The 11,312-nt window shown below is 50.9% G+C and overlaps 1 protein-coding gene across 2 annotated transcripts; it reads right to left on the reverse strand.

The window, feature by feature from the left end:
* Nucleotides 1–652: 652 nt before the first annotated feature.
* Nucleotides 653–8,537, reverse strand: OSR2 (odd-skipped related transciption factor 2). 2 transcript variants are annotated; one of them, XM_024756588.1, is made up of 4 exons: nt 8,154–8,537; nt 3,347–4,115; nt 2,176–2,275; nt 653–1,334 (listed from the first exon to the last, which is right to left on the reverse strand). In XM_024756588.1, exons 2-4 carry the CDS (start codon nt 4,000–4,002, stop codon nt 1,260–1,262), a joined length of 831 nt encoding a protein of 276 aa, XP_024612356.1. In that variant the 5' UTR covers nt 4,003–4,115; nt 8,154–8,537; the 3' UTR covers nt 653–1,259. The 2 variants fall into 2 exon arrangements, with proteins under 2 accessions (XP_024612356.1, XP_024612355.1); XM_024756587.1 differs by having other exon boundaries at nt 830–1,416.
* Between the last annotated feature and the right edge of the window lie 2,775 nt (nt 8,538–11,312).

Genomic DNA, 11,312 nt, shown 5'->3' on the forward strand with positions numbered 1-11,312 from the left:
GAACTGAAATGCCTCAGAAGGTGATTACATATTTGCCATGAGCTCTATACTCAAAATAACCTGTACTTCCGGCATTTTCCCAGGGACAAAAGGCCAACCAGTGATGGAAACCTTGCTAGTGACCTAACTCAGTTTGCTTTGCAGAGAAATACGAACCTTCGAGAAAAAAAAGGTCTCCACCCTTGGGAAAAAATATTTTGTGCAAACATAGCTGAGTAGTCTCTCCTTTCTGTTCTTGTCCCCCATCTTCTGAAGGTTGTACCTGCCTGCATTCTTCTGTAGCAGGATTTTAGACTTTTCCCCCAAAGGTGGGGTAAAGTCTCTGTCTATAGAGCTAAATCATTGTGTTCAAAGTCTAATGGCAAGAGAAGTTGCCCATCATAAACTATGACAATAGGTCAAGGACTTCTAAAAGTGAAGTGGTGAGAAGCTCCCTTCTCTTCTTTTTCCTTATGCTTCTTCCCACCTTGTGTTTTCAAATGGGTCAGCCATTGGAGTCGCCTTGTTATTAATAATGATTATCATATTGCTTTTATCTGAAGGAATAATACACAAGGAATTAAAATAAACAAAAGGGGAGGAAAAACCTCATGGGTATCAATTTTAATATCTTCAAAAAGCAGAAAGACAGCACAGTTGACCAATTCCAAAATGCCACAGTATGAAAAGGGAAGAGATGAAGTTTCAGTAAGAGAACTGTGAGAAGTCTTACTTTTGAAACCTCGGGATAAAGAATGCCCTTCAATATTTAATATTTCAGAGACATGCCACTCTTCCAGAATCCAGAGGAAAAACAGAAGTCAAATAGCAAGGCACTTTTGCAGGAGTGTTGAAACAAACAAGAAAACATTTTATTTTTGAAAATACAGTCTTTAAAGATAAATTTGGTTTCCATTTTCCATACCTAGGTGCATCCAACAAGATACAAAAACAGACAAAACAAAACAACGAAACAGAGACCCACGACATTATGTACAGAGCTCTAAAATGAGCTGTGAATATCTACAAGAAACTAGCATATGCTCTTTGTGAAAGGATGTACTTGTGTGGCTTTCTACAGTTCTCAGTCCTTGGGAAGAAGAGTTAATCCCCTGGAGCTGCCGGTGTGGCTGCAGCCGGGGAAGAGCTGGGGGTCAGTGAAGGGTTGGGGGTGCCCCCCCCCGGGTGGGAGGCGTGGAGAGGTGTCTGGGGAGGGGAGCGGCGGCGGTGGCCCGGGACAGATCCGGGGCTTCTCTAGAAGTCCTGCCGCGGGGTGTGAGTCAGGCTGTGCCTCCGCAGATCACAGTTTCGCCTGAACACTTTGCCGCACTGCTCGCAGCTGTAGGGCTTGATGTCTGTATGGGTGAGAAGGTGAGTTTTCAGATTACTTCTCTGATTAAAGGTTCTTCCACATGTGGGGCATTTGTGTGGAGATTCCTGTTCAGATGTGAAGCAAGCAAAGGATTAATCCTTCACACCACCACGGCACCCTTCTCAATAGTTTCTGTCTTATCGGTATCACAAGGTTAACAGAACACGCGCACGACAACAAAGAGGAGACTTGCAGGAACACATCTGTGCTCCTAATCCTCCAATCACAAAAACACACGCACAGGCACACACAGGGACCGGATTACACTGATAACCGCCGGTGGCCACTGGCGGTGGGCTTTGTGATTTCCAGCTCTTTACATTTCATCACCATGTCATAGGCAGGAAAAGGGGGAAGGAAAAACTCTAATCCTCTCTTAAGGAACGACATTCTCTCGGGTAATAAGGCTCCTCTTTGGTGGAAAATTAAACTATTCCTCAATGTTCTGAAAACTACAAATTATGAGGCCCCTGGGAGAGAGAACGTATGGGATTTCACCATGCCTCCATTATCAAAATTACCTTTATTTCCTCCCAAACACGAAAGCTTTAAATGCAGGGCACATCAGGTGAAAAAAATAATACTTCTAAATTTAGGATTTTAGAATAGTGAGAGTGGCTTGTTCTTTAAGAAAAACACATAAATGTTTTCTGTTAAATAAAATTAATTTCATGTATAGAAAAACTGGGTGCTGCTTTCTCCACCTAGAGAACTGATCTAAATAGAGCCTTTTATGAGAAAGACCCTGCCATTGAACACCTTTTCTAGAGCAAAACTGATAAAACAGAACCAGTCACTGTTTTTAAACAAGAAAACAAACTTACCTGCATATGTAAAGTTTTGTGAACAGCCAGAGTTCTAGACTGACAAAATCCTTTCCCACACTCCTGACATTTGAAGGGTTTTTCTTTGGAATGGATATACCTGAAAATCAATATAAGGTTTCATTGAAATGGCTTTAACATCACGGTAAGGAGTTTCTTTTGGCAATTACTTTAAACGAAGTCATGAGGGAAAAAAAGAAAAGAAACAGGATTTCCATTATTTATGTTTTTACATCCCCCCCACCCCCCCGTGTAATTCTGTTTATGGTTAACCTCAACTAACAGACTCTTCAAAACATTCACCGGACGCCGGCTTTATCTACACTTGATCGCCCTCTCTGGCGTGTTTTGGAGCTCGAAATCGTGCCGAACGAGCTCTTCTTGGCCTCTACGGTTTTCTCTGGGATTTAAACTCGTCACATCAGGATATAAGGCAAGGCCAAGTTTAGGGGGACTAATTTTAGCGAACCCCTTAAAAGCCGCGGAGGATCGGTACAGCAGTCCTACCTTGGGGTAACAACAGCAAGTAGAGTCCAGGGAAAAGATACTCTCACCCCCACTCCTGGGAAGTTTTTACTGGATGAAAACACTTACATTATAGTATTTCTTCAATTGCCTTTGATTAATGCATAGTTGAAGATGTGGAGGGAGTGTGAAGAGCTGTTTCTAAATTCAGTGATCTCAAGACCCCCTCAAATAAGTTTAAAGAAAGGTCACTGTGGCAGGCTCTCGGGCGCACCTGGGGGCGAGTCAGGGAAGGGAGGGAACCCAGTGGAGGTGGCCGAGGAGATTTCCAGAAATGGTCCTATCGCAGGCAGGACCTGCACCCACCAGAGAAAGGTCTTCGAGGTTTCTTGGCTCTACCTGCCCCACCCGCTAAGGTCGACCAGGTGGAAACTGGAAAACCGATCCCAGGACCAAGGCCAACCCAGCAGATTTTAACTACCTAAGGATGGGGTGGCCCTCCTGCATCCCAAACAAGAACAGGCAGCAGGGGCCCGCTGAGGACAAAGGTAAATTTGGAGGGTTGGTTGTGGCTGGCTGGGGAGGGCTTTGGGGGATATATTCTAGTTCAAAGGGGATTTTAGTGACGCTTGCAATGTCTATCAGGATTCAGTATTCTGGATAAACTGTCCTTCCCTCCCCAGGCCAACCTCTTTCCCCACCTTACCTGTGATCCCGCAAATGGTCTTGCCTCCGGAAAGCCTTGTGGCAGATGTCACACGTGTACGGCCTCTCATCTGTGTGGGTCCTCTCGTGGATGAGCAAGTTGTAGGATTTGGTAAAGTGTCTGCCGCAAAACTTGCAGATAAACTCTTTTTTCGTTTTGGAGGGCAACCTCCCTCGGGAGGGCTTTCTGTCCGGAGTCAATTTACTGAGGCCCGAGATGGGGCTACCCAGCCCCGGGCTCAGCTTGGTCAGGTCTCCTATCTTAGGGGGATCCTCTTGCGTAGCGGCCACGGCCAAGTTGGCAAAGTCAAAACGGGGCCGGTCCTTGTGCAGGGCTGGGAGGACGTGGGCAATGGCTCCCTGCTTGGGGTGGAAGAGGTGGGTGGTAAAGGGCAGAGCCGGGAAGGGGAAGCGCGCGTCCACGAGGCCCTGCGCCGCCGCCATCTCGGTGATGGTGGAGCGGGTGATCTCGTGCACGTTGGGGTACCCCAGTGTCCAGTGGTTCATGTGCATGGTCTGCACGGCGCTGAGACCGTACAGGCCCTGCAGGTGGTCCACCGCGGCGGGGAAGGTGTTCACGGCCTGCAGGAAGGAGTAATTGGTGAGCTGCAGCGATGGGTGGAGCGGGATGGGCGCTGGCAGGGCCTTGCTCCCCATTTTCCGGGGTGCTGGGGGGCGGAGGTAGCCACCCTTTTTTTCCAGGACTCAGAGGCGGGTGGGCGTGGGGCTCCGGCGAAAACCCAGGAGGACAACGGCACGCAGAGAAAACCCTAAAAATGGCCGGGGGAGAGAGAGAAAGTCGTGACTATTATCCAAGCCTGCTCGGTCTGTCCCTTGGCGCCGCTTGGGTTACAACACCTTCCTTCTAAGTCCTCCTCCCCACCCACTCCGAGGCCCCCAAACGGAGTGGTGAGGGAACCTCGGAGAGCCTGCCCCGCGGGCGAGTCGACACCAAGCTCGAGCTCAGCCCCCGGGGCCGGGGTGTCAGGCGGGGCAAAAGTGGTCCCCGGCGGCGAGCGGGTCGCCCGTGGGAAAATCGGATGCCAGGCACGCACTGATTCGAGGAGCCGAAGACCCGGGCCGGGGAGAAAGAAAGGTGAGCAGGGGCTCCAGCAGAGGCGGCACCCAGTCCAGCCCACCCACCCCTACCCGATCGGGTGAAGCTTGGTCATCCGTGACACCCCGCTGTGCCAGCGCCCACAGGCCTGGGCTGAGCCTCTGTTGCCGCTGTGCCTCCAAGCTCCCCGGGGAACGTTGGGCTGTGGGTCTGACCTGGGCGTGAGGGCCTGGCTCAGCCGGGCGGCTCCTAGCGCTGCGCCCCGAGCCCGCTGACCCGCCCCGCGACCGCCGTTCACCCGGACCGCGCCTGGGGTGGTGGAACGCAGCCGGGGGCGCTTTGCGCTCCTGGGGCTGCGGGGCCCTTGGAGGGGCCCGCCTTGCCCGGCGCTGACCTCAGAGGTTTTCTTTTTCCTTCCTCTGCCTCTGTCCCATTTATCAGCGGTGACGGGCCACAGGAAAGAAAAGTGACACCTCGGGGACCGGTGAGGCCTAGAATCACCCCTTCCACCTTCCCAGGGGCCGTCTCCTCCCACCCCCCACCTAGATCCCTTCCAGATGGTTCAGGCTCAGTGGGGTGTTGCGGGGGTGGAGAAAGTCCCCGATCCAGGACGGAGCGCCAAGCTCTCGGGAGGCCCGAGCGCTTCTCGACCTGGCACCAGGAGAGACTCCTACACCGGCCAGGCCCCAGCAAAAGAGAAGAGAGGAGAGGCAAGAGTGTTCCCCGGGGAGGAAAAAAAAGGAAGGCACAGCAGGGGAGCCACAGCAGATCGGGTACGGTGCGCCTCTGCCTGCCTGGAGGAAGCTTGCTTGTCGGCCTGGAGTTGAGTGCGACGTTGCTCCTGCCACCGGGAAGCCGGCCCGGGTCTGCGGCCTGGGCCTGAGCAGGGCGCATGCACATGCCTGTCCCTGAACCCCCAGTGCCAACACGGAGGTCTGCTTTCAGACCCAGTTTCCCGGGGCACCTCATCTGCTTTCAGGGTAGGCCAACCTTCTCCCACTACCAGCCCCTTTTTGGCAGAGAGTTCTGCCAGCTCTGCGGCCTGGGCCTTGCCTCTGAAGGTGGCTCCCCAGAGGCTGGGACTCACAGTTAAGCACTTTCCCTAGAGAGGGGCAGGCAGGCCTATCTGAGCCATCAACCTTTATGCCTGGCTTTTGAACCCAGCAGGAAGATGGGAGAGTTTGTCCAGACTTCCTTGCCATCAGCCCTTTCTGCGCCTGAAATGCTCTTCTCTAGCGTGTTGTGAAGTCTTGCCTGTGGCTCTATCTGGGGGCAGGCTTAGAGGGCTGCACTAATGACACAGCGCTCTGGCCAGGCAGAATCTGGCCGCCTCCGCGAGGCCCACACCTTCCCTCCCTCCTCTCCTGTTTGGAACGGCTTGGAGACAGGGATTTATTAATGAACCGCTTCTGCCCAGTGGTATGCGGTCTGGGAGTTGAGGCCGGGAGTTAATGAGAGGTGTGTAACAGTCAGAGGGTCTCAGTCAGACCGTTCAACCGAAACTGTAAACCTCCATTACTAATAAACTTTCCCACCACAAATCACAATTCATTTTTGTTCAGTGGCAACCCTCAAGCCCTCTCCTAGAGAGGTAGAAAAAAAAATTCTACAAACATCTCTGGTAATCTATTTGTTTCCTCTTCCATTAAAAGTCATAAGTTATACCTTTATTTCCTTCTTTTTGCATAGGAGGATTTTCTAGAGATTCAAAATATTATTTTTCCCCTAGTATTAAAAACTGGCCTCCCCACATAGGAAACCGAAATTATTATTTGGGTGTTTTCCCAGACTGGATTTCTTAGAAATAAATACAGAAGGCAAAGTGCAATTCCCACCACGTTCTCTGTGTATGTACGTGCATGTGTGTGGGGTGTGTTATCGACTGAAGGAATATCATGGCCTGTGATTTTGATTCCAAGTGCACAAAGCGAACTCTGCCATAAAGGTTATACGTTAATTCTGTCAGCAGAAACTTGAGTGCCATCTTCCTTCCCTTTTCACCAAATGGTTTATAACCCAAAATTAATGCCTCTTTTATAATTCAGCTTCATGGTAGCACAAAAGTGCTATTTCATGGTGTGTATTCGTTTTAATTTGCAGGACAAATAGTTTCTTCATAGAAGAAGAGCAATCCTTCACAAACAGAGCAACCCTAAAGATCCACTAAACATTTTTGCCATAAAGAATTAGGGAGTTTAGATTTCCACTCTCCTGCTGAGTAGCTGGAACTATATGTCAAAAGATATTTTAAGTCAATGCAGAGATCTAAAGTACTTTCGTTTTGTCTAGAGCTGAGCATGTAGTTCTCACACTCAGTTTCAGGCAATAACAGCCATCATCTGCTGTCACTTCTACACCATCCCGTTTCAGACCATTGGTTACTTTTAATTTTGCAAGGAGAGAAACTTAAACCAACGAAAAGACATAAATATTTCCGTGGAACTGAGACTAGTTTTCTTTCATCAGCCTTCTTCACAGGAATTTCCAGACATGTACAGAAGTTTTGTAAAATTTAGTTCACTGGCTGTCAACAAGTGAGAGGTGTACGTACTAATTTCAGTTCAGTGAAGCTTTCAAAACACTGGAGAAAAAAATAGTGGTAATTTGATAAGGAGGCTCGCTCTTTGGTAATGTGTTATTACACTTTATTATCTAAAAATCGTATGCAGTCAGGGGTCATCTGCTAACACCTGTGGGTTGGTGTCTGAGAAAAATGACTGATGGATCCGTAGGCTCGCTGAATTTCAGCCCAAGCCACAATAAAATTTTACATTAATCAGAGAGCTATACTCCAAGTAGATCTAAGGAGATCATTTTTTTTAAAGTAATAATAAAATTAAAATGGCCAGATTGGATCAGGTGAACAGAGAGAAAGGGCCGCGAAGTTCCTGCCCCTTCGCTGCGCCTCTGCCTTCCCAAGGAGTTAATTAAATTAAGATGCCTTCCGCATAATCTGGGTTCTGTTTCTCTCTGCTCCCTCGCTCCCCCTGCATGAGTAATTTTCTTGTTCTGCTCAGGACTGCAGTTTGTTTAGCAAAGAAAGTAGCTGTCTGCGCCGTTTCGCTCCGGGAAACTCCAGCCCTCTTTTGTTCCCTGCTAACAGGTAGGGAGACAGAGCCAGCGCACCCTCCACAAACACCTTTTTCTCCCTCCTCACCATACAAACACAACTCCTTGCTCTGTTGCTACTTCTCGAGAATCCGAGTGTTTAAACCCCAGGGGGATTTGCCTTTTGCCCCCTCCTCCAGGACTAGAGGATGGGAGGAAAATCAAAAAGGCCGGCACAAGGTTGAAGAATTATCTAGGGCTGAACTATTACTTTCCTCTTGAAACGCGCTGGCTCGGCAGGCACTGTGTGTCGCGGCCCGTCCGCTCTGCCGCGGCTGCCCCCGGACGGGTGGACCAGGAATACTATGGCAGAGTGAGAAAGAACATAATATTGTGGGGGTTTATCTCAACGTAAGTAGATCAGCTTTTAGAAGAAGCTTTGCTGAGTGCTTAGATTAAATGTCGCAAAACAAAACTAAAAACAGTACGTGAAAGCGTGTGTCGTTGCGTGTTAGCTGGGAGTGGCTTGCCTGGGATCCGATAAAGTGAAAAATACAATGCCCCGGGAGTGCGTCCGTATGATTTCTTTTCTCAATTTCTGAACTTGTGGCACGCCGGACCGAGAATCCGAGCGCCCCCCTGCACCCCCTGCAGCCTGCCTTCCTTAGGGTGGCTGCAGCCCCTTCCCAGAGTGGACACTCACCTCCCCCAGAAACGTCCGCCTGGGCAGCGTCACTCAGACCTGGTCCAGGCAGTGAGGCGCACAGCTTGGAAAGGTCATTGGGTCCACGCCGGACAAACTTCTTTTTCCGCGCGGAGTCCCGGGAGCCGCGGACATGATCTGGAGGACGACGAGCAGCCAAAACGAGAGCGGATCCTCGCCTTCGTCCGAGTCAGTGGTCGTAGAATGTGTAAAGACCCAGGGCGGTTGGAGCCCGCGCTCAGCGCTCGCCCGGAACCTCGCGCCTCCGCGAGCCTCTCGCCGCGGACTCGGGGTAAGGTCTGAGTCTGCAGCCTCGCAGGGCCATCACCCTCCAGCAGCGAGCACGCCGAGCTCCGTCCACGCCCGCGTCCCTCCCCAGGCTGCTCGCGGCCCGGAGACCCGGGCTTTAGTAGCGGCCCCGCCTCCCCTTCGGGCGGGCGTCCCGCAGCCGCGCTGGGCCCCCAGCGCCCAGGCTCCGCCTCCGCGCCCGGCGCCCGCTAATGGTCCACTCTGTTTACTTGTGTTTGGATAGCAACTGAGTCTTAAAGGCACAGGTTTGCTCGAGGTTTCCCTGTTACAGAGGCAGAGCCAAGGTGACTCAGTTCAAAACTCACACACAAACACAACGTCCACCCCCTTCCTTCTCGGTGCCACTTTTCCTTATAATGTTAGAAACTGAACAACTGGTTTTCTGCCTCCCGAAGACCCCGCAGAGAAACTCAAAGGGCATTCTGTAGTTTTACTTGGCGCGCTCGCCCCGTTAGTTTCCACATTTTAACACGTTTAACGTAACTATCTTATTCGTAGGTAAAATCAATCACTTTTAGATTGTATTCTCCAGCATATATCACCCTTCCTCCAATTTTAAATAGTTTTGTACATACTTTTGGTCAGTTATGACTGTATCTGCAGTCTGCTTTCGCCTGCTGTTTTCAAAACGAAGTTTGTTTATAGAGGTGACAATTGACTAATTTCGTAATTACTGCAAAGACATATGTGGGATATCCCAGGAGAAATTTCTTCCAAAATTTAAGCTTTTAATCAGCCAATGTACATTTCATAAACAGTTAACCAACTTGGTTAAAGGGGTGGGCATCTGCAACCCATTGGCAAACAATAAAGAATCCATCTGGAATGGGTGAAGAGCAGTCATTTAAAATATTTAGAAAAATACTATGCTAGCTTCTCAAACGTGTACATCTTCATTCCCAGCAAAAAAACAGAGTTCATTGTTCAGTTGCCAGGAAACGTAATCGAATTTGTAGTGATACATTTTTCAGGTTCTTCTAAAGAGTTGGTCCTCTGTGAGTGTAATTGCAGGATGCACTTCAGCTACTCTGGAAGTAGGGTGACCGAGTGACAGAAAGGGGATGACATACTCTCATTTTAAACAGCCTCTTTCCAGATGAGATCTGCGTGAGCAGCACTGAGCAAAACGCCCTTCGTCCCAGACGAGTTCGCCAGAGGCGATTTACATCAGCCCTCTGCAAGTCCGCGCTTTGAGGGGCGCAGATCTTCAAGCCAAGAGGCTGTACAATTCAAAGGTGTTCTGCCAAAATGTGGTTTGGGATGTGCCGCCCCAAAAGACAACTAAAATAATTTCAGTCGTGCGGGGAAGTGGACAAATACAAGCAGGAGAGTAAAACCTGTCAAAAGGTCAAGCGATGATTGGGAAGCCAGGCAGAAGCTACGGGATATTATTATTAGGATAAAATCCCTTCCATTTTATTTATGCAGAGGTAAGTAGAATTTCTCGTTCCTTCGGTAAAACATAATTCAGAGATAGCAGATCTTTTTTTTTCTTTTCTTTCCAATTTCAAATTTGCAAAAGTTAAAAAGTGAGCTTGGAATGAAGACCCGAGTGTTTAATATCCTTCAGCATTGAACTGCTTCAAAGTAGACTTGACAAACAGCGTGGAAGTAGCGGAATGCCTGAGTTCAGGACTTTTTAAAAAAAAAAGTTTTCCCTAATGGATTCTATAGGGGTGCTTTCATTTTAGCGCTCAGTCCTGAGCCCCAGCTACGGGGATGCCTGCGGTCCCCTCTCTCTAACCGCCTCATTCCTTCCGCAGCTTTTCTCAATTTGGAAGATTTGGAGGGAACTTTCTCTTCTTTCAGACCCCCAGGACACAACTCCCGGGGTGGTGACCTGAAGAGTGTTCCTACGCTTCATATTTCCTTTTCTGCAAGTGGAGGAAACTCCCAGCGTGGGTTTCACACCTTCCCACCGTGTGTGTGTGTGTGTGTGTGTGTGTGTGTGTGTGTGTGTGTGTGTGTGGTGTTGTGTGCGGAACCGCCTGCTCTTCCCGAGGATGAACATAATTTCCAACCATTCACGAGCTGCGCCCTCTTTCCGCAAACCTCCTGAGCCCGGGTTTTTCCATAAACGTGTTTACCTCGCCCACCCCAGCCTCCGAAGTTCCACAGTGGAGTCTGGGCCACGTCTGCCCAAGCGCTGCAGCCGCTTGAAAGGTAGGGAAGCTTCGGCGAGCTCCGGGCTTTGGGAGAAGGCTCGAGATGCGGCAGCGCCTCGGCAGCCTCCAGGCCCGGCCACCGCAACGGGCAGGTGCGCGCCCCACGCGGAGAGCAAGCTGGAGGCTGGACGCGGAGCCGCACCCTTCTCAGGGCTCTCCCGGGCCACCTCTGCGGCCACTCGGGCCGGCCCTTGAGTTGCTCCACACTCTGCCCGAAGCAAGCCCCCTGCCCCCGCCGGCGTCTAGAGCGCACGCTCTTTGGGGGCCCACCCAGAAGCAGCCTCCTCGGCCGGACTCCCCGGGCGACAACGCCTGGCAAGGAAGATAGGCCCGCGGCGAGTTGTGGGTCCGGGTGTGCAGAGCCGTAAATCCTGGAGCCTACAGAGCGGCCCAGCCGCGCCCTGGGGGGCTGAGTCCCTGCACCGCCGTCCCACTCCCCCTGCACCCTCCAGGAGCAGCGCTGCGGTTCACGCCGACGTTTCCGCCGACCGGTCAACTGCTGTTCTTGCGGCTCTGGGCTTGCGACACCAAGGACGCTTCCAGAGAAATGGCTAACAGACTGTCGAGGGGAGCGCGAGCAGTTGCAACCCAAACCCGAACCTCCCCTGGAGGACCGGACGCAGGACGGGGAGAGGACAACGGAGGAATGGGAGGAGGAGGGGGCTCGGCAGCGTGGGCCCCTTCC

This window comes from Neophocaena asiaeorientalis, unplaced genomic scaffold (assembly GCF_003031525.2).
Source record: "Neophocaena asiaeorientalis asiaeorientalis breed wild unplaced genomic scaffold, Neophocaena_asiaeorientalis_V1.1 scaffold29, whole genome shotgun sequence".
Classification (NCBI taxonomy): domain Eukaryota; kingdom Metazoa; phylum Chordata; class Mammalia; order Artiodactyla; family Phocoenidae; genus Neophocaena; species Neophocaena asiaeorientalis.